The sequence below is a fragment of the Macaca fascicularis genome, chromosome 3 (genome assembly GCF_037993035.2).
Source record: "Macaca fascicularis isolate 582-1 chromosome 3, T2T-MFA8v1.1".
NCBI classification, from domain to species: Eukaryota; Metazoa; Chordata; class Mammalia; order Primates; family Cercopithecidae; genus Macaca; species Macaca fascicularis.
This window is the reverse complement of record NC_088377.1, coordinates 73,656,318-73,677,447: the sequence shown is the minus strand read 5'-3', so window position 1 is coordinate 73,677,447 and position 21,130 is coordinate 73,656,318. Positions and strand designations below refer to the sequence as shown.

Genomic DNA, 21,130 nt, shown 5'->3' with positions numbered 1-21,130 from the left:
TCAAGTAGTACTCCTGTCTCAGACTCCTAAGTAGCTGGGATTGCAGGCACATTCCACCAAACCTGGCTAATTTTTACAGGCGTGGTGGCTTACGCCTGTAATCCTAGCACTTTGGAAAGCTGAGGCAGGTGGATCACCTGAGGTCAGGACTTTGAGACCAGACTGGCCAAGATGCTTCAAGATATCCCGCCTTTTGGGGCCAAACCATTTTATGGATTGATTGATGACTTTGCCTGTAATCTCAGCCTCCCTGACTTTAAAAATCTTTCCATATGGGCCAGTGGGTCCCGTAATCCCAGCACTTTGGAGAGGCCTATAATCCCAGTACTTTTCAAAGGCTGAGGCAGGCAGATTACTTGAGGTCAGGAGTTCAAGACCAGCCTGGCCAACATGGTGAAGCCCCAACTCTTTTAAAAAAAAAAAAAAAAAAAAAACCTACAAAATTAGCCAGGTGTGGTGGTGCACATTTGTAGTCCCAGCTACTTGGGAGGCTGAGAAATTGCTTGAATCCAGGAGGCAGAGGCTGCAGTGTGCCACTGTACTACAGCCTAGGCAATAGAGCAAGACTCCATTTCCAGTATTAAGGTCCATTTTCAGAAGGTTGATTTGGTGAGCATTAAAAAACGGAGTGGGGGAGAAATCGTACAAACAATTGTGTCCAGGCCAGGTTCCTAGGACCTGAGCGCCCCCTCTTTATGGCAGAGGCACCTGACATCCGTAACTAATGTGGACCCTGAGAATGACTTTATGGTCTAAGAAAAATGTGTGTTCAGAGCCCCAAGCTAAGGAATCAGGAGTGGCAAGATCCAGGAAGAATGCCAACCTATGAAACCCTGAGTCAAGAGGTTAAGCTGGGCACTTGGTTTCTCTGGTCGCCCACTTGGCCCTCTTCCAAGTTTTACTTTCTCTCTTTCCTATCCTTCCTGTTCTAAAGTTTTTTAATAAACTTTTTTTTTCTTTTTTTTTTTTGAGATGCTGTCTCACTCTTTAGCCCAGGCTCGAGTACAGTGGTGCGATCTCAGCTCATGCTACCTCTGCCTTCCAAGTTCAAGTGATTCTCCTGCCTCAGCCTCCCAAGTAGCTGAGATTACAGGCGCTGACCACCACGTCCAGCTAATTTTTGTATTTTTAGTAGAGATAGGGTTTCACCATGTTGGCCAGGCTGTTCTCAAACTCCTGACCTCAGGTAATCCACCCGGCTCAGCCTCCTGAAGTGCTGGGATTACAGGCTTGAGCCACTGTGCCCGGCCTACGTTTTAACAAACTTTTACTCCTGCTCTGCAACTTGCCTCCATTTGGGTTTCTGCCTTATGACCCTCAGTCTGATTCTTTCTTCTGAGGAGGCAAGAATTGAGGTAGTTGCAGATGTGTACGGATTCATCACCAGGAACTTGGACACCTACCACCAGTAATGGGTAGAGGATGCTAGGTGAAAATGTTATGTAAGTTGCATGCTTTTTACAAATGGTAGTGCTTCTCATGTCCAGCCATGGCCACGGCACCTTCCCTGTATGAAAGTCCCCTCCATAAACCTACGTCTCCTTTGCCGTCTCCAGATCTCCTCCTCTACCCTCTTCCACACGGTGCCTTCCCTACTGGAGTAGGGTGGGGTCTCGCAGGAAACCCTCTCCCCGCAATGTTTTTTTTTTTTTTTTTTTTTTTTTTTTGTGACAGAGTCTCGTTCTTTCGCCCAGAGCTGGAGTGCAGTGGTGTGATCTCGGTTCACTAAAACCTTCGCCTCCCGTATTCAAGTGATTCTCCAGCCTCAGCCTCCCTAGTAGCTAGAATTACAGGCACCCACCACCACGGCCCTTTTTCTTCTTTTCTTTTCTTTTCTTTTCTGTTTTTGTAGTAGAAACGGGGTTTCCACATTTTGTTCAGGCTGCTCTTGAACTCCTGGCCTCAAGTGATCTGCTTCGCTCGGGTTCCCAAAGTGCTGGTTACAGGCGTGAGCCACTGCGCCAGGCCCTCTCCCTGCATCCTTACGTGCCTGCAATGCCGAGAGGGAGCTCTTGGCCCCCGGGTTAGGATCAGGGCCCCAGAGGCCCAGGGTCAAGGCTACGGGCCGCATCCCAAGGACGTGCATCCCTCCAAGAGGCTGCGTCCAACAGGCATAGAAGAGGCTCTGCTGGAGCCTGCTCGGAGTCCGGCTGGGGAAAGCCAGTGGAAGTGCTTCCTGAAGAAAGAGGGGAATCCCGCCTATCTCAGGGGTTCTGTCCTGGCCTGCAGCCCTGGATCGTCAGGACTGGGCCGAGGTGGGGAACAGACTTCACCCTTCTTGGCTGGGGCTGAGGGTGAGGGTCCTGCTTGAAGGGCCTAGCCCTGGGTTCCCAGCCACCGACTCCACTCTGTAGCGCCTGGCCCCGCCCAGCCCCTCAAGGCCTGGCAGTCGCCCTCAACAAAGATGGCGAGGATGGCCTCAGACCCGCCGGGCGTCGCGCCGGCGTCGCGTCGCGCGAGATGCAGGGCTCCTCCCGCGCTGCTCTTAGACCCGTAGACGGCGGCCTAGGGAGGAGCGGAAAGTGTGGTCTGTGGGGCTGCCTGACACCTGGTAGGCGCTCGGGCCGCTCTTGTGGGGCTGCGCCCTGGCGCTGCAGGGCTGAATGTTATACCCCCGAGAGAGGCCATTGCGGGAGCGCAACGAGCTGGAGGCCTCTGGAGCTTCGGCGCCGACTTCTTCGACATCAGGTGCGGTGGTTTCTAGGAGCGGTGTTATCGGTGTCCCTTGCGAGAGGTGCGTGCTTGGGGCAGGGCCGGGAGGTCCCCGGAAGCCCGGGGGTGGGAGTGGAGGAGCCCGGGCCCCCCGGCAGGCTCCTTCACCTGGGCGTCCGGAGCTGGGAGCCCGGAGGAGGTTAAAGGTCAACGGGCTTGGGTGCGCCGGGTTGGGGGACAGGTGGACGGGGGGACCCAGGATGGCCGAGGAGGAGGAGGAAGCGCTTCTGCGAAATCCCCTCCGTGGGCGAAGGCTGAGACCGGGCAGTATCTATCTTTTTAGTGTTTATTTTTAATTTAAAAAAATTTTTTGAGACTGGGTTTGGCCCTGTCACCCTTGTTGGAGCGCAGTGGTGCAATCCTAACTTCTGAGCTCAAGCGATCCTCCCACCCCAGCCTTGCAAGTTAGCTGGAGCCACCATCCCTGGCTAATTAAAAAAAAAGCCGAGGCCGGTCGCAGTGGCTCACACCTGTAATCCCAGCACTTTGGGAGGCCGAGACGGGCGGATCACGAGGTCAGGAGATTGAGACCATCCTGGCTAACACGGTGAAACCCTGTCTCTGCTTAAAAAAAAAAAAAAGAAAAAAAGAAAATTAGCCGGGTGTGGTGGCGGGGCCTGTAGTTTCAGCTACTCGGGAGGCTGAGGTAGGAGAATGGCATGAACCCGGGAGGCGGAGCTTGCACTGAGCAGAGATCGCGCCACTGCACTCCAGCCTGGGTTACAGAGTGAGACTCTTGTCTCAAAAAAAAAAAAAAAAAAAGAAAGAAAAGAAAAAATGTACCCGTGCTTGATGGCGCACGCCTGTAATGCCAGCACTTTGGGAGGCTGAGACGGGTAAATCACCTGAGGCCAGGAGTTCAAGACCAGCCTGGCCAACATGGTGAAACCCCATCTCCACTGAAAATAGAAAAACTAGCTGGGTGTGGTGGTGCATACCTGTAATTCCAGCTACTTGGGAAGCTAAGCCAGGAGAATCACTTGAACCCAGGAGGCAGAGGTTGCAGTGAGCTGAGATCACCCCACTGCACTCCAGCCTTGGTGACAGAGTGAGACTCTTGTCTTAAAAATAATATAACTTTTTTTTTTTTTTTTTTAAGATATAGAGTCTCACTACGTTGCCCAGGCTGGTCTCGAACTTCTGGCTTCAAGCCATCCTTCCACGTTAACCTTCCAAAGCGCTGATTACAGGCATGAGCCACCCAGACACTGGGGGGCCAGAGCGGCAGGCGCTGCACAGAGCTGGGCCCAGGGATCGGGAGGAGGGGACAGTTTAGATGTCCTGAGGTCAGCTCTGCCAAGGCAGGAAGGTCCTTCGGTTTTCAAGGTTCAGATACAGGACAGGATGTGACAGGCCAAGGACGCCACCCCTGTTCCCCTCCTGACTTGGATGTGGCCAGGAGAGAAGTGGGACCGGGTAAGGTCTGGGCCACTTTTGCCTGGTCTGCATCCTCTTTTTCTGACTTTGTGGCATTCAGTACAGGAGGAAGAGAGGAGAGAACTGGGTGCTAGTGTGCGCCCCACTCAGTGTCCTAAGGAAAGCCCCCTCAAACCCCCCAACCACAGGGAGGAAGCTCCCTGTGACAGGCAGTGGGTCATCTACCTCTTAGTCACCAGTCTAAACCTTCTTGCCTCGAGCTGGGATGCGGCCCTGGGCTCACTCGTGTCTCGAGAGATATTGGGCCCCATCCACTCCGAGGATGGACTCCTGGCCCCGCTGGCCCAGGTGCACAAACCGCCCTGACAGTTGACCTGTCCTCAGCAAGTTATCTGTCTGTTTTGCTAAGATTCCCTGCTATGTGTCAGGGCTTGCGCTAGGCCTGGGGGCACAGCTGGTGCAGCACACTGGTCCTGGATCCCTTTGGGGGCCTAGGAGCTGAGACTGGCCCTTCTTTCCACAGTCGGGCCCCACCTGGACATGCCGGTTCCTTCCAGCTTCAATGACATTGGCCAGGACTGGCGGCTGCGGCATTTTGTCAGCCAGGTGTAGTATGAACAGGAGGTGACTCTGCCGGAGCAATGATCCCAGGACCTGCGCACAAGAGTGGTGCTGAGGCTTGGCGGTGCCCACTCCTGTGCCATCGTGGTCAGTGCAGCCAGGAGCAGGCAGGGCGGGTGGGTGGGCATGGCTGCTGAACAGCCTTTCTCCTGGGGTGGGACTGTGGGGGGCCCTGCCCTGCCCTGGGGGCTGTGCCCTGTGTAGGGGGATAGGTGGCCTGATCTACCCCATTGGGATGCCATTCTTCCCGTCTGACTGGCAGGCCCCTGAGCTCCATGCTGTAGTTTATGTGAGGGAGTGCCCAATAGCAGGGCCCCTCCTCATGCCCTGACCTGCCCCCCACCCTCCCCATATCCCCTGTGTCTACAGTGGGTAAATGGGGTCAATGCGCTAGAGCATGAGGGGTCTACCTCCCCTTCAAGGCCGACATCAGCAGCCTTTTCAGGAGATGCCTGTTGCCTGTTTTCCCCAGGGCAGGAATTGAAGGGAGCCGTCCAGGCTGGAGTGGTTCAGCCGGGCTGTCACAAGCCTTTGAAGCTTCCCATCTTCAAGCCTGGCTGTTGGAGAGTGTGGGTTTGGAACTTGAGGATAGGGGGTTCTGTTCTGTCCTGTGCCAGCCACAGCCAGCTTTGAATGGGCAGAGCAGTGATGGGGGGAGGGTGTAAAAGAAGAAATGAACTTAGGAAAGAGAAGAGGAAAAGAGGCTTCAACAACAGTCTAGGCCGAACATGATGGCTCATGTCTGTAATCCCAGCACTTTGGGAGGCCCAGGTGGGTGGATCACTTGAGGTCAGGAGTTCAAGACCAGCCTGACCAACAGATAGTGAAACCCCATCTCTGCTAAAAATACAAAGATAAGCCGGGCATGGTGGTGTGCGCCTGTAATCCCAGCTACTCGGGAGGCTGAAGCAGGAGAATCACTTAAAACCAGGAAGGGGAGGTTGTACTCCAGCCTGGGCTACAGAATGAGACCCTGTCTCTAAAAAAAAAATAACTGTGGAGGCCTGGGGCGGGTGCTGGAAGCTCTGACCACAGGCTTGTCCCTCTGTTGGGTTTTTCTTCCCTTTATCCCTCCTGGTTAACTTGACCTGGCATAAAGGCTGTTTCTTCTAAGAGGCTGTCCCTGACTCTCCAGTCCAAGTTATGTTTATTGTCTTGCAGAGCCCAATTCCTGCCACCACTTGTCATTTCCATTTGCAACATTTCTTTCATTGTTTCTTTTTCAGAGTCAGAGTCTTGCTCTGTTGCCCAGGATGGAGTGCAGTGGTGCAGTCATGGCTTGTTGCCACCTCAACCTCCTGGGCTTAAGCTATCCTCCCCCTCAACCTCCCAAAGAGCTGGGAACACAGATGTGTGCCACCATGCCAGGCTAAGTTTAAATTTATTTTTTTCCCACTGAGAAAAAGTTCCTTGCTCTGTTGCCCAGACTGGAGAGCAGTGGTGCAATCTCGACTCACTGCAACCTCTACCTCCTGGGTTCAAGCAATTCTCTTGCCTCAGCCTCCCGAGTAGCTAGGATTACGGGCAGGTGCTACCAGGCCCAGCCAGTTGTTTTTTTCTTGTATTTTTTTGTAGAGATGGGGTTTCACCATGTTGGCCAGTCTGGTCTTGAACTCTTGACCTCGTGATCTACCTGCCTTGGCCTCCCAAAGTGCTGGGATTATAGGTGTGAGCCACCATGCCCCACCCTAATTTATACATTTGTTGTAGAAACGGTCTTGCTATGTTGCCCAGGCTGGTCTCGAACTCCTGGTCTCTAGTAAGCCTCCTGAAGTGCTGGGATTCTAGGCGTGAGCCACCTTGCCCGGCACGTGCACCATTTCTCTGTGCATGTTTCTCCATTCCCACTGCCCAGGACCTGTGGCCTTCGATTTGGGCCACTACTGAGCACCTCGCACCAAGCCCCATGCCTACCTCCCAGCCTGCACTCCCTGTTTGCTTGATGCATTAATAAATATCCCTCCTGAATCTGCACCCATCCGTTCCTGTGTTCAAGAGCTGTTTCAGGGAGTCAACCTCATTTTTGGCAGTGTCCAGCCCACTGACCTCAGCTCTGTGTGCCTGGAAGGGTGACTGCTCCTCTGGGGGGATAGGATTCGGAGGCAGGGGGAGAAAGAGTGATGTTAGAGAGCTCGGTCTAGGACTAGAGGATCATGTGCCCTTATGTAAAATACATCTCAAGTTAGGGAAGAAAGCAGTGGCTGCATGTTTTTTTTCTTTTTGTTTGTTTGTTTGTTTTGAGACAGGGTCTTCTTCTGTGGAGCAGGCTAGAGTGCAGTGGCGTAATCTTGGCTCACTGCAGCCTCCATGTCCCGGGTTCAAGCGAGTCTCGTGCCTCAGCTTCCGAGTATCTGGTGATACAGACGTGCCACCATGACCGGCTAATTTTTGTATTTGTAATAGAGACGGGGTTTTGCCATGTTGGCCACGCTGATCTTCAACCCCTGACCTCAAGTGATCTACCCTCTTTTGGCCTCCCAAAGTGCTGAGATGAAAGGTATGAGCCATCGTGCCTGGCCCCGTGTTGTGTTCTGATGGGGGAAGATGGGACAGAAAGGATGGGAGGGTGTCTGAGCCCTTCCTGGACTGACGGAACCTGTGCCTTCTGCCTTTTGTGGACAGGATGGTGATCGCTCACACCAAAGCCTTGGACCCTTCCCGGCCTGTGACCTTTGTGACCAACTCCAACTATGTAGCAGACAAGAGGGTGAGCCTGGGGGTCCCCACCCCATTTTTCCCCACCTTTGCCTGGCCTTGTCCTGAAGTCTGCTCATGGGAACAGCTGGAAAGAACCATGAGCTGCCAGTGTGGGATTTTTTATTTTGTTTTTTTACTTGAAAAAATAGAGACAGGGTCTTGCCATGTTTCCCAGGCTGATCTCGAACTCCTGGGCTCAAGCGATCCTCCTGCCTCAGCCTCCCAAAGGGCTGGGGTTACAGGTGTGGGCCACCGCACTCAGCTGCAGCCAGTCTGTTTTCAAAGATGGTCTTTGGGTTAATGAGAATTCTCTCCCTGCTTACTCGCCAGGCAGTGTGGCTTTCTGAATCCAGGGAGGCTGCACATAGGGAGATGGGATTTGTTTGCTCAGTTTGGACTCAGCGTTTTTTGCACTTTGATTTAATAGACTCATAGAATGTCAAAGGTTTAAGGGGGCTTAGAGTTCATCTGGCCCACACCTGGCTGATCAGAATCTCTAGGGGAAGTTTTTTTGAAATGGCAGATCTCTGCATTCTGAGATCCTGATTCAGTAAGTCCTGGGTTGGAACCTGAGTTTTCTTTTTCTTCTGTAGAGGCAAGGTCTTACTCTGTTGCCCTAGCTGGAGTGCAGTGGTGCAATCACAGCTCATTGCAGCCTTGAGGACTGTGGGCTCAGGAGAGAGAAGGAAGTCCTGTTTATTGTTGCTTCCAAGGTACTCTGCAATATCTGACACAGCATGCGGTAAATAATACCTATTGAGGGCATGGGTGAGATCTTAGAGCCACGTTTAATCACTCACTTTGTCCTGTTTTTTTTTTTTTTTTTTGAGATGCAGTCTTGCTCTGTCACCCAGGCTGTAGTCCAGTGGTGTGCTCTCAGGGCTTCTCACCAAGGCCGAGATGGACCGGATACTACATGGCCTAGACAAGGTACTTGCCGTGGCCCAAGCCCCACCTGAGACCCCCTCCCTGTGGCCACAGGCTCCCACCAAATCCCTGAGCAAATAGTGCAGTGTTGCCAGTCTGTGGTTTCACTTTGAACTAAGTATATTCTCATGTGCTGTTTAACTGGGTGCCTTGATGACCACCTCTCTCCATCCTTTAATGACCCCTGTGGCCCATATGGCTCATGGGTAAAGGTGTGCAGGGCCCCAGATGCACCTTCTCAGGGTGCGCTTTCAGGACTCAGCTCCTGGACAGGAACAGTCAGTCATCACGGAGGGTGGGACCAGGGCAGGGGCCCTCTTGGCTGCTGATGCCTGCTCACCTGACCCCTGGCATTGCTGCTACCCGCTATAGGTGGCTGAGGAGTGGGCCCAGGGCACCTTCAAACTCAACTCCAGTGATGAGGACATCCACACAGCCAATGAGCGCCGCCTGAAGGTACGACCCATGGAGCCCCACCGCTTTCCTGGCCTCCCCTCTCCACCTTGCCCGGGGCATCATTCTGTTTACTTCGTCATTGGCAGACAGCAGGTGAGACCTCAGGACATGGGCCAGGCGCGGTGGCTCATGTCTGTAATCCTAGCCACTTTGGGAGGCTGAGGTGGGAGGATCGCTTGAACTGGGGAGATGGAGATTATAGTGAGCGGAGATCACGCCATTGCACTCCAGCCTGTGTGACAGAGCAATACTTTATCTAAAAACAAAGGGAAAAAAAACTGTTTCTTGAAACTAGTCAACTAGCAGCACCAGCATCACCTCAGAACTCCTGAGAAATGTGATGTGAGGCCCCACTCTAGATGGTTGAATCAGAGACTCTGGGGATGGTCCCCAGGGATGTATATTTATTTTATTTATTTATTTTTTTGAGATGGAGTTTCACTCTTGTTGCCCAGGCTGGAGTGCAATGGCGTGATCTTGACTCACCGCAACCTCCGCCTCCCAGGTTCAAGCGATTGCCTCAGCCTCCCGAGTAGCTGTGATTACAGGCACGCACTACCATGCCTGGCTAATTTTGTATTATTAGTAGGGACGGGGTTTCACCATGTTGGCCACGCTGCTCTCAAACTCCCGACCTTAGGTGATCCGCCCGCCTCAGCCTCCCGAAATGCTGGGATTACAGGTGTGGGCCACCATGGCTGTCCAGTAATTTGTATTTTTCATAAATTCTCCAGTCACTGTGCCTGGTGGCTCACGCGTGTAATCCCACCACTTTGAGAGGTTGAGGCAGGAGCATCGCTTGAGCCCAGGAGTTCAAAACCAGCCTGAGCAACATAGCGAGACCCTGTCTCTAAAATCAAAAAAATTAAATTAGCCAGTCATGATGGCGTGTACCTGTGGTCCTAGCCACTCTGGAGACTGATGTGGGAGGATCTCTTGAGCCCAGGAGGTCAAGGATGCAGAGAGCCATGATTGTGCCATTGCACTCCAACCTGGGTGACAGAGCAAGACCCTGTCTCAAAAAAGCCCAAATCAGCAACAACAACAAATTAGCTGGGTATGGTGCCGTGTGCACTTGTAGTCCCAGCTATTCAGGAGGCCAAGGCTGGAAGATCCCTTGAGTCCAGGCTGCAATGAGCTGTGATGGCCACTGCACTCCAGCCTGGGCAACAGAGCAAGACCCTGTCTCCTACAACAGAAAACAAATCCTCCAGGAACATCTGGTGCATGCTAAAGATAAGGACTCTTTGAAAACATAAAGGCCAGTAAAACCTACAGGCCAGTAAGCGTTAATAGTGTATGTAAATATTATCAGTAATTATGGAGAAGATGGTTCAAGCTGAGAGTGAGACAGAGCCGAGTGGGTAAGAGAGGATCTGCCCAAGGCAGGGACATCCTGGCAGAGGGACAGGTCCTGAGTTTGACAGCTTCAGACCCCAGGGTGCCCAGGGCTCACCACTTTCCCACCTGTGCCCCCAGGTTCACTGAGAACATAGGACAGGCCCTCAACCCTGACATACTGGCCACTGACCTCACCTACTACCTGGTCTGCAAAGAGGTGAGTGTGTATCAGCCAGGGGGAGGTTGAGGAGATGGGGTGCCCCTCAGAGGGTAGGGGAGCTCAGGGTGCAGGTTCCCTGGCCTGGTGGCTCACACCTGTAATCCCAGCACTTTGGGAGGCCTAGGTGGGTGGGTAAGTTGAGGTCAGGAGTTCGAGACCAGCCTGGTTAACATGGTGAAACCCCGTCTCTACTAAAAATACAACAGTTAACTGGGCATGGTGGCACAGTCATATAATCCCAGCTTCTCAGGAGGCTAAGGCAGGAGAATCGCTTGAACCTGGGAGGTGGAGGTTGAAGTGAGGTGAGGTCGGGACACCACTCCAGCCTGGGCGACAGAGTGAGACTTTGTATCAAAAAAAAAAAAAGGAAGAGGCGCAGGCAATGGAGGCAGATCAGGGCGTGGAGGAAGCTGCCTCAGTGCCACCTTCCTCCCCAGCACCCAGATGCCATTCTGCCAGGCCCACAAGGCCTCTGGGAAAGCCGTGTTCATGGCTGAGTCCAAGGGGGTTGCCCTCAACCAGCTGTCATTACAGGAGCTGCACAGCATCAGGTGCGGCACACCCTTTTCCCGACACTGCCTTCTAAGAGGTGAGCTTGGGTGCCTGGAGGCCAGGGTGGCCCGGTGGCCTGGCCCACCTCTTCCTCTCTCCCCAGCCCCCTGTTCTCAGATGACATGAGCCACGTGTGGGACTGTGGGCACAGTGTGGGGCAGTATCGTGCCCTAGGTGGCACTGCGTGCTCCGGCATCAACAGGCAGATCTGCCAGGTGCGGGCACTATTGCAGGCACAGCAGGCTTAGGTCCTCCCATGCCTGGCCCCATATAAAGTGAGCACAAGAGGACACTGCTGCGTGTTTCTTGCCCCAGCCTGGCTCCCTCATTGCTGCGCTTTCCAGGGCTGGCCAGTGGGGACAGTCAGAGACTGGAGAGGCAGGGCGGGGTGGCCTGTAATCCTAGCACTTTGGAAGGGCAAGGTGCAAGGATGCTTGAGGACAGGAATTTGAGACCAGCCTGGACAACACAGGGAGACTCCTGTGTTATTACCTGTACCTAATAATAAAACAAATAATTAGTCCAGCATGTGGGGCATGCCTGTAAGTCCCAGCTACTTGTAAGACTGCGGTGAGAGGATCATTTACGTTCAGGAGTGGAGCTGCAGTGAGCTATGATCATGCCGCTGCATTCCAGCCTGGACAACACAGTGAGACCCTGTCTCTAAAAGAAAAACTTAAAAAAATAAAATGGAAGCAGAGAAAACTGGGCAAAGGCAATGAGAGTCATAGATAGGAAGAGAAGAAGGGGCTCCTGTCATAGCCTCCACCTGGTCCAGGCCCCATCCGCTTCAAACAGGGTATCACAGTGACCTCAGGCCAGGATCAGTGGCTCATGCCTATAATTCTAGCACTTTGGGAGGCCTGGGCAACATAGCAAGACCTCAGCTAACACATTAAAAAAAAAAATACCCAAGCGGGCGTGGTGGCTCACACCTATAATCCCAGCACTGTAGGAGGCTGAGGCTGGTGGATCATTTGAGGTCAGGAGTTCGAGACCAGCCTGGCCAACATGGTGAAACCCCGTTTGTACTAAAAATACAACAATTAGCTGGGTGTGCTGGTAGGATCCTGTAATCCCAGCTACTGGGGAGGCTGAGGCAGAATTGCTTGAACCCAGGAGGTGAAGGTTGCAGTGAGCCAAGATCGCGCCATTGCACTCTAGCCTGGGTGAAAAGAGCAAGCCTCTGTCTTAAAAAAATGAAGAAGACGAAGAAGAAACAGCCAGACGTGGTGGCTCACTCCTGTAAAGGAGGAGGAGACAGGAGGAGGAGGATGAAACAGCTAGGCATGGTGGCTTACGCCTGTAAAGGAGGAAGAGGAGGAAGAAACAGCCAGGAGCAGTGGCTCACACCTTTAAATGAGAAAGAGGAGGAGGAGGAAAAGAAAGAACCTTGTGAGGTGACTCACGCCTGTGAAGGAGGAAACACTCAGCTGCGATGACTCATACCTATAAAGGAAGAAGAGGAAACAGCCAGGCGTGGTGGCTCACATGCCTGTAAAAGAGGAGGAGGAGGAGGAAACAGCCAGGCGGGTGACTCACACACCTGTAAAAGAGGAGGAGGAGGAGGAAACACCCAGGCGACCTGGCTCATGCTTGTAGAGGCAGAGGAGGAGGAGGAAACACCCATGTGCAATGGCTCACACCTGTTGAGGAGGAAGGAACAGCCAGGCGAGGTGACTCACACACCTGTAAAAGAGGAGGAGGAGGAAACAGCCAGGCGAGGTGGCTCACACACCTGTAAAAGAGGAGGAGGAGGAGGAAAGAGCCAGGTGGGTGGCTCACGCCTGTAAAAGAGGAGGAGGAGGAGGAAAGAGCCAGGCGGGTGGCTCACGCTTGTAAAAGAGGAGGAGGAGGAGGAAACAGCCAGGCGACCTGGCTCATGCTTGTAGAGGCAGAGGAGGAGGAGGAAACACCCATGTGCAATGGCTCACACCTGTTGAGGAGGAGGAAACAGCCAGGCGAGGTGGCTCACACACTTGTAAAAGAGGAGGAGGAGGAGGAAACAGCCAGGCGGGTGGCTCATGGCTGTAAAAGAGGAGGAGGAGGAGGAAACAGCCAGGCGGGTGGCTCACGCCTGTAAAAGAGGAGGAGGAGGAGGAAACAGCCAGGCGGGTGGCTCACGCCTGTAAAAGAGGAGGAGGAGGAGGAAAGAGCCAGGCGGCGGGTGGCTCACGCTTGTAAAAGAGGAGGAGGAGGAGGAAACAGCCAGGCGACCTGGCTCATGCTTGTAGAGGCAGAGGAGGAGGAGGAAACACCCATGTGCAATGGCTCACACCTGTTGAGGAGGAGGAAACACCCAGGCGAGGTGGCTCACACGCTTGTAAAAGAGGAGGAGGAGGAGGAAACAGCCAGGCGGGTGGCTCACGCCTGTAAAAGAGGAGGAGGAGGAGGAAACAGCCAGGCGTGGTGGCTCATGGCTGTAAAAGAGGAGGAGGAGGAGGAGGAAACAGCCAGGCGGGTGGCTCACGCCTGTAAAAGAGGAGGAGGAGGAAACAGCCAGGCGGGTGGCTCACGCCTGTAAAGGAGGAGGAGGAGGAAACAGCCAGGCGACCTGGCTCATGCTTGTAGAGGCAGAGGAGGAGGAGGAAACACCCATGTGCAATGGCTCACACCTGTTGAGGAGGAAGGACCAGCCAGGCGAGGTGACTCACACACCTGTAAAAGAGGAGGAGGAGGAGGAAACAGCCAGGCGGGTGACTCACACACCTGTAAATGAGGAGGAGGAGGAAACAGCCAGGCGAGGTGGCTCACACGCCTGTAAAAGAGGAGGAGGAGGAGGAAACGGCCAGGCGGGTGGCTCACGCCTGTAAAAGAGGAGGAGGAGGAGGAAACGGCCAGGCGGGTGGCTCACGCCTGTAAAAGAGGAGGAGGAGGAGGAAACGGCCAGGCGGGTGGCTCACGCCTGTAAAAGAGGAGGAGGAGGAGGAAACGGCCAGGCCGGTGGCTCACGCCTGTAAAAGAGGAGGAGGAGGAGGAAACGGCCAGGCGTGGTGGCTCATGGCTGTAAAAGAGGAGGAGGAGGAGGAAACAGCCAGGCGGGTGGCTCACGCCTGTAAAAGAGGAGGAGAAGGAAGAAACAGCCAGGCGACCTGGCTCATGCTTGTAGAGGCAGAGGAGGAGGAGGAAACACCCATGTGCAATGGCTCACACCTGTTGAGGAGGAAGGACCAGCCAGGCGGGTGACTCACACACCTGTAAAAGAGGAGGAGGAAGAAACAGCCAGGCGAGGTGGCTCACACGCCTGTAAAAGAGGAGGAGGAAACAGCCAGGCAAGGTGGCTCACACGCCTGTAAAGGAGGAGGAGGAGGAAACAACCAGGTGAGGTGGCTCATGCTTGTAGAGGAGGAGGAGGAAACACCCATGTGCAATGGCTCACACCTGTTGAGGAGGAAGAAACAGCCAGGCGAGGTGACTCACATGCCTGTAAAAGAGGAGGAAACAGCCAGGCGAGGTGGCTCACACCTGTAAAGGAGGAAGAGGAGAAAGAAATAGCCAGGCAGTGGCTCCTGCATTTAAATGCCGAGGAGGAAGAAAAGAAAGAACCAGTCAAGGTGGTTCAATCAAATGCGCATTTGTCTCAGATGAGCAGAGGAATGACTTAGAGTTCAGTAAAGTTTTCGGGGCTCACAAGGAATTTCCTAGCAGGCAAATTTGGTAGGAGGTATGTAGTGTTTTGTTTTGGTTTTTTCTTTTTTTGAGACAACCTAACTCTGTGGACCTGGCTGGAGTGCAGTGGCATGATCTCAGCTCACTGCAACCTCCTCCTCCCTGCTTCAGGCGATTCTCCTGCCTCAGCCTCCCGAGTAACTAGGATTACAGGCAAGCACCACCATGCCCAGTTAATTTTTTATATTTTCAGTAGAGACAGGTGTATCACCAGGTTGGCTAACCTGGTCTCCAACTCCTGACTTCAGGTTATCCGCCCACCTCAGCCTCCCAAAGTGGGATGAGCCACTGCATTTGGCCCCTCTCCCTGTATCTTCATATGCCTGCAACCCCAAGAGAGGGCTCCTGGCTCCTTGGTTAGGGTCCGGGCCCCAGAGGCCCAGGGTCAAGGCTATGGCACCATCCCAAGAACATTCTTCTCTTCAAGTGGCTGCATCTGACAGGCATGGATGCTACAGGCTGGGGCCTGCTCGAATTCCTGCTGTGGAAGGCAAGAGAAGGTGCTCCTTGATGAACGAGAGATCCCACTGATCTCAGGAGTTCTGTCCTGGCCTGCAGCCCATCTTCGTCCAGTGGGTTCTGGGGTGGGGAGCCGACCTTGCCCTTCTTGGCTGGGGTTGAGGGTTCCGCTTACCCAAAGGTATAGCCTGGGGTTACAGCTGCAGTTCCCACTGGGCAGCACCGGGCCCCGCCCTGCCCCTGCAGGCCTGGCACTTGTCCTCAGCAAAGATGGCTTGGACGGCCCTAGGCGCCTAACGCAACCCTTCCGCTGGGCTCCTCCCGTGCTGCTCTTAGCCCCATAGATGGCGGCCTAGCCGTGGAGCGGAAAGTGTGACCCGGTGGACAGGGTGGCCTGGACGGCGCTCTGGCCACTGTTGTATGGTTGCGCTTTGGCGCTGCAAGGCGGGATGCTGTACCCCTGGGAGAGCATGTTGCGGGAGCGCAAGGAGCTGGGTGGCCTCTGGAGCTTCTGCTCCGACTTGGACAACCGAAGCGGGGCATTAAGGAGCAGTGGTACCCCTGGCAGCTGCAGGAGGTGAGGACTCCGGGCAGGGCCGGGAGGCACTTCGTTGACTACCTACCCTGCCTTGAGATGTAGTTTGCTGTAGCCCCAAACTCCTGGCTCAAGCAATCCTTCCACTTCAGCCTCCCAAGTAGCTGGGGCTGCTGGGGCTGCAGGCAAGCACCACCAGACTTGGCTCATTTTTTGTATTTTTAGGGAAGAAGTGGTTTCCCTATGTTACCCAGGCTGGTCTTGAACTCCTGGGCTCAAGCGATCCTTCCACCTCAGCCTCCCCAAGTGTTAGGATTACAGGTGTGACCACTGTGCCTGGCCAAAAAAATCTTTTTTTCAATTAAAAAAAAAGTACTGGACACGGCGGCTAACGCCTGTAATCCCAGCACTTTGGGAGGCCGAGTCGAGTGGATTACCTGAGGGAGTAGGTGCGACTTCTACAATTGGTTTGGTGGAAATCAAATCCAAGTACAACTACAGCCGATGGCAAGGGGACCAGACCTTCTGCGATGGTGAGTGATAGCATCCCCAAAAGTTAAACATGCCAGTTGCATGACAGTGCTCCCGTGACTGGTTAATAGGGTGATAGTCACTAGTCCATCGAGGTATCTTATTTAAGGGGAACATGTGGACGATCTTAGTTTTATGACCCTGAGGTAAGAACCAGATGCCAGGTATAGTTTCAGTACAGTCACCCGCAAGTATTCCGAGCCCAGAGCGAGGAGGGTAACACGCCCGAGTGGGATGATGATTTCTCAGAGGTTGGTAGATTAAGAGACCAAAATTTGGTAGGAGATATCCATGTTGGCGAGGGTGGTTTTGACTGAAATATGCTATGTCCAATGAACAAATGAATGTACTATGTAATATTAAGAATTTTGAGTACTGGTCGATATCCATGTAGAACTAGTTCTGTGTGTAAGTGTAGTATTATGTATGATAGTTAAGAAATTGTGAACACTTGCTTATATGCATGTGGAGCAAGCTTGTAATGTCATCTAATCTGTGAATGTACTGTGCACAATCAAGCATTAGCAGTACTATATATTCATGGGGACTAGCAGTAATGCACAAAGTACATAAAAGTATTAATGTATTAGTGCTGATGGTCAGTACTTACATAGAAATTAAAATGGGTGCTGAAAAGAATACAGAGAATAGTTTAATTAGAATCTCAGCTTTGGGTGTTGATGGTGAAGTGGGAATGCTTTTTCTCTGAGTTGCCCTGGGGAGGGACTCTCCATTTCTGGTTTACAGGACTGGCGTATTGGATTATACTACAAGGGCAGTTTCATTCAAGTAGTTTATTCTTGATTAGGGCAGTGAGTGGTATGAGAACAAGAATAATAGAGAAATATCTCATAGATGCTGTCTGTCCGATGGTAATGAAAGGATGTTCTTGGCTGTCCTCCGATCCATGTGAGTGTGAGTAGGTCGGTGACTGAGATTCAGAACAGATATTGCCTTAATGGGCAGAATATTATGCTTTGTTGTTTGGATGTGTAGAGTGCAGGAATAACTGCTAGAAGGAGAGTGGATAATAGAAGGGCCAGTACACCTCCTAGTTTATTGGGGATGGACCGTAAGATTGTGTATGCAAATAAAAAGTATCACTCTGGTTTAATGTGGGGCAGGGTATTTAGGGGGTTGACTAAGGTGTAATTATCTGTGTCACTCAGGAGGTCAGGTGAGAAACAATACTAGAATTATTAAAAGGAGGAGGAGAAAAATTAAACCTAGAATAGCTTTGGTTGTATAGTAAGGGTGGAAGGTGATTTTGTTGGAATGTGATGGAATTTCTGAAGGGTTATTAGACCCTGTTTCGTGTAGGAATAAAAGGTGGAGAATTGTTAGGGCTATGATGATGAAAGGTAAGATGAAATGGAAGGTGAAGAATTGTGTAAGAGGGGCTTTGTCAACTGAAAATCCACCTCCGATTCATTGGACAAGGTCAGTTCCAGTATATAGGATGGCTGATAGGTTTGTGATTACTGTAGCGCCTCAGAATGATATTTGGCCTCATGGAAGCACATAGCCTATAAATGCTGTTGCTGTGGTTGTGAGTAGGAGGATAATGCCAATATTTCTGGTTTCTAAATATATGAATAACCCATAATATAAGCCTCCACCAACGTGTAGGAAGAGGCAGACGAAGAATGTTGAAGAGCTGTTAGTGTGAAAATAGCGGACTCTTCAGCTGTAGTCCACATTTTGGTTAATATGGGCAACAGAAGAGAAAGCAATTGAGGTATCGGGTGTGTAGTGTATGGCCAGAAATAACGCTGTGATGATCTGGAGGATTAAGCAGGTACCAAGAAGTGAGCCGAAGTTTCATCATATAGAGATATTAGATGGTGTGGGGAGATCAATGAATGAGTAATTAATGATTTTTATTAGTGGGCTTGTTTTACATATAATGGTCATTAGTGTTCTTATAGTTGAAGTACAATGATGGCTTTTCATATCAGTCATGGCTATAATCCATGTGGGATAGTGACATAGGCTTTTTTCTTACTAAGTGTTCTTTTGTTATGGGATTTGTGGGTTTTTTCTAAACCTTCTCCTATTTATGGGGGCTTAGGGTTCATTCTTAGTGCTGCTGTAGGTTGTGTTATTGTGTTGAACCATGGTGGGGCTTTTATGGGATTAATAGTCTTTTTGATTTATTTGGGGGGGATGATGGTTGTTTTTGGTTATACTGTGGCAATGGCTATTGAGGAATACCCTGAGTAATGAGGATCAAGTATTGAAGTTTTAGAAACTTTATTATTGGGGCTACTAATAGAGTTGGTGTTACTTTGATGAATAGTGAGTATGATGGGGTGGTGATCATAGTTAATTTTGTGAGTGTAGGAAGTTGAATAATCTTTGAGGGTGAGGGCCCAGGGCTGATTCATGAGGATTCTGCGGGTGCGGGTGCTTTATATAATTATGGATGTTGATTGGTGGTAGTTGCTGGTTGAACATTGTTTGTTAGTATTTATGTTGCAATTGAAATTACTCAGGGTAATAGATAATTAAGAGCAAAGTTAGAAAGGATGGAATAAAAAAAGAGAGGAAATAAAATGTAATTAGGCCTCTTTGAGTAGTTATGGTAATGGAGGCTGTGATTTGGGTCTGTGAAATTGTCTTTGGTAAGGACTTTTCTAGTCAAATTAGGTCTAGCAGAAGTGCTGGCAGGTTTTGGCTTGTAGATAGGTTTGAGTGAGGGGTTGTGTGGTGAACTGTGATTGAGTAGAATCATAATATATTGGAGAAGCTGAATGTTTGTAATGGATATTTTATCTTAAGATTATTAGTTATAAAACTAAGTTCCATTGCCAGTAAGAGTCCTAGGATGGTTACCCCTTGGGCTGTGAGTTTTAGGGGAGGTGGTATTGTTGTTTGCAGGGGATGAAGTAGGGATTATGCTCTTGGTAATGAGAAAATCAGTGAAGATACTGCTGACTGTAAGGCATTTAATTGGGTTTATTAGGGAAGAGTTATTTACATCAATGCTGATTAGGGTTGGGAAATGGGGTTGTCCTATTAAAGCAAGGAAAATAATTTGGATACTATAGACACTTGTTAGGGAGGCGGCAATAAGAGTAGTAGAGAGGGCTCAGGCATTGGTATATGATGTGTTTGTGGTTTTGATAATGAGATCTTTAGAGTAAAATCCTGTGAGGAAAGGCATACCTGTAAATGCCAGGCTGCCAATAATAAGGGAGGAGGAAGTAAGGGGTAAAGTCTTAAATAGTCCTCCTATTTTTCGGATATCTTGTTCATCATTGAGGTTATGGATGATGGATCCTGAACATATAAATAATATAGGTTTAAAAAAGGTGTGGGTGTAGATGTGTAGGAATGCCAGGTGTGGTTGATTCATGCCAGTTGTAACTATTATAAGGCCTAGTTGACTTGAGATGGGGAATGCTACGATTTTGTTGATACCATTTTGTGTTAGAGCACAGATTGCTGTAAATAAGGTGGTAATAGCCCCTAAACACAGGGTAAGGGTTTGGATTAATATACTATTTTCTATTAAGGAGTAGAAGCGGATAAGCAGGAAAACTCCTGCTACAGCTATAGTGCTACAGTGGAGTAGAGCTGAGACTGGGGGTGGGCCTTCCATGGTCAAAGGAAGTCAGGGATGGAGGCCAAATTGAGCTGATTTTCCTGCTGCTGCTAAGAGAAGGCCAATTAATGGAAGAAGATCGGGGGTAGGATTTAGGATAAATGCTTGTTGAGGTTCTCATATATTGGAGGAGAGAAATCATGCTATAGCTAAAATGAAGCCAATATCGCCAATGCGGTTATGCAGAATCGCTTGGAGGGCTGCTGTATTAGCATCTGCTCAGCTCTGTCATCAGCCAGTTAGTAAAAAAGACTAATTCCTATGCCTTCGCATCCAATAAAAAGTTGAAAAAGATTGTTGGCGATAACTAGAATTAATATTTTGGTGAGGAAAATAAGTAAATATTTGAAAAATTGATGTTAGGATCTGATTTTATGTATCATATTGAGAATTCTCTAATAGATCAGGTGACAAATAGTGCTACTGAGATAAATATTATGGAGAAGTAGCCTAGTTTGAAGCTTAATGAGAGTTTGAGGGTTTGGATTGTTACTGGATGTCAGTTTGAGATGATGGCTTCTGGGTCTATATACACAAACATTGTGGGAATGAGGCTAATGGTGAAGGTGCATGAGATAGATATTTTCACGTAATATGGGTACAAGTTCTTGTGAGGGTTGATTAAGATAGTAATAATTGGTAAGGTTAAGGAGATTAAGGTTATAGTAATGGAAAAATACATGATTATTACTTTTATTTGGAGTTGCACCAGTATTTTTGGTTCCTAAGACCTGTGGATAGCTCTTATCCTCTAAAACTTGAGAACGCCATGTTGTTAGGCATGGGGCCAGGAGTTAGCAGTTCTTGCATAATTTCTCAGTAAATAAGAAGTTGCAGACTTCTATCAGTAGACCCACAATCTAATGTTTTGATTAAAGTATCTTTACAGGGTATAAAACCTATAATAATCTTAAGGTTTAGGGATAATAGAATAGGTGCAAGGTGTGTAAGTATTAGTATATTTTCTCATGTAAAGGAAGTTTAATACTGTTAATGTAATATGTAAGTGTTCCTCGTTGTGTTGTGATAAGCATGTGTAGGGAATAAAGGCCTGTGATTAATATATTAAGTCCTATAAACATAATGGTGATGTTTGATCAGGAGAATGAAGCCACTATTACAAAGAGTTCTCCTATTAGATTAATGTTAGGGCCTAAGGCAAAGTCAGTAAGATTTGCTACAAGTCATCAAATTGTAGCAATTTGTGGGAGTTATGTGGGAGCGATTAGTGGGAGTAGTGTTTGAAGCCCTCGAGAGAGTAATATGATTCGGCTATGGATTCACTTGTAGTTTGAATTTGCTAGGCAGAATAGTAAGGACAAAGGAAGTCCATTGGCAATTATGAGGGTAATTGCACCGGTAAAGCTTCAGGGAGTTTGAATGAGAATAGCCATAATAACAAGTGCTACATGGCTTATGGAGGAAT

At 50.3% G+C, this 21,130-nt stretch overlaps 1 protein-coding gene across 11 annotated transcripts in view; it reads left to right on the top strand.

The window, feature by feature from the left end:
- Positions 1–2,457: 2,457 nt before the first annotated feature.
- Positions 2,458–21,130, top strand: part of LOC123572192 (argininosuccinate lyase-like) — a 40,252-nt gene continuing 21,579 nt past the window's right edge. For 2 of the 11 annotated variants that reach the window (XR_012432383.1, XR_012432380.1), the window contains exons 1-8: positions 2,458–2,688; positions 4,613–4,695; positions 6,957–7,207; positions 7,333–7,417; positions 8,001–8,120; positions 8,244–8,337; positions 8,707–8,790; positions 10,270–10,348. Coding sequence is in view for 1 of the 11 variants with exons in the window: in XM_074034929.1 (XP_073891030.1) it covers positions 8,308–8,337; positions 8,707–8,883 (207 nt within the window). In the remaining 10 variants the exon portion in view is untranslated. Of the gene's footprint in view, positions 2,735–4,612; positions 4,696–6,956; positions 7,208–7,332; positions 7,418–8,000; positions 8,121–8,237; positions 8,338–8,706; positions 8,884–10,269; positions 10,349–21,130 lie in introns of those variants that run through there. The other 9 variants (XR_012432385.1, XM_074034929.1, XR_012432379.1 and 6 more) reach the window with 8 other exon arrangements.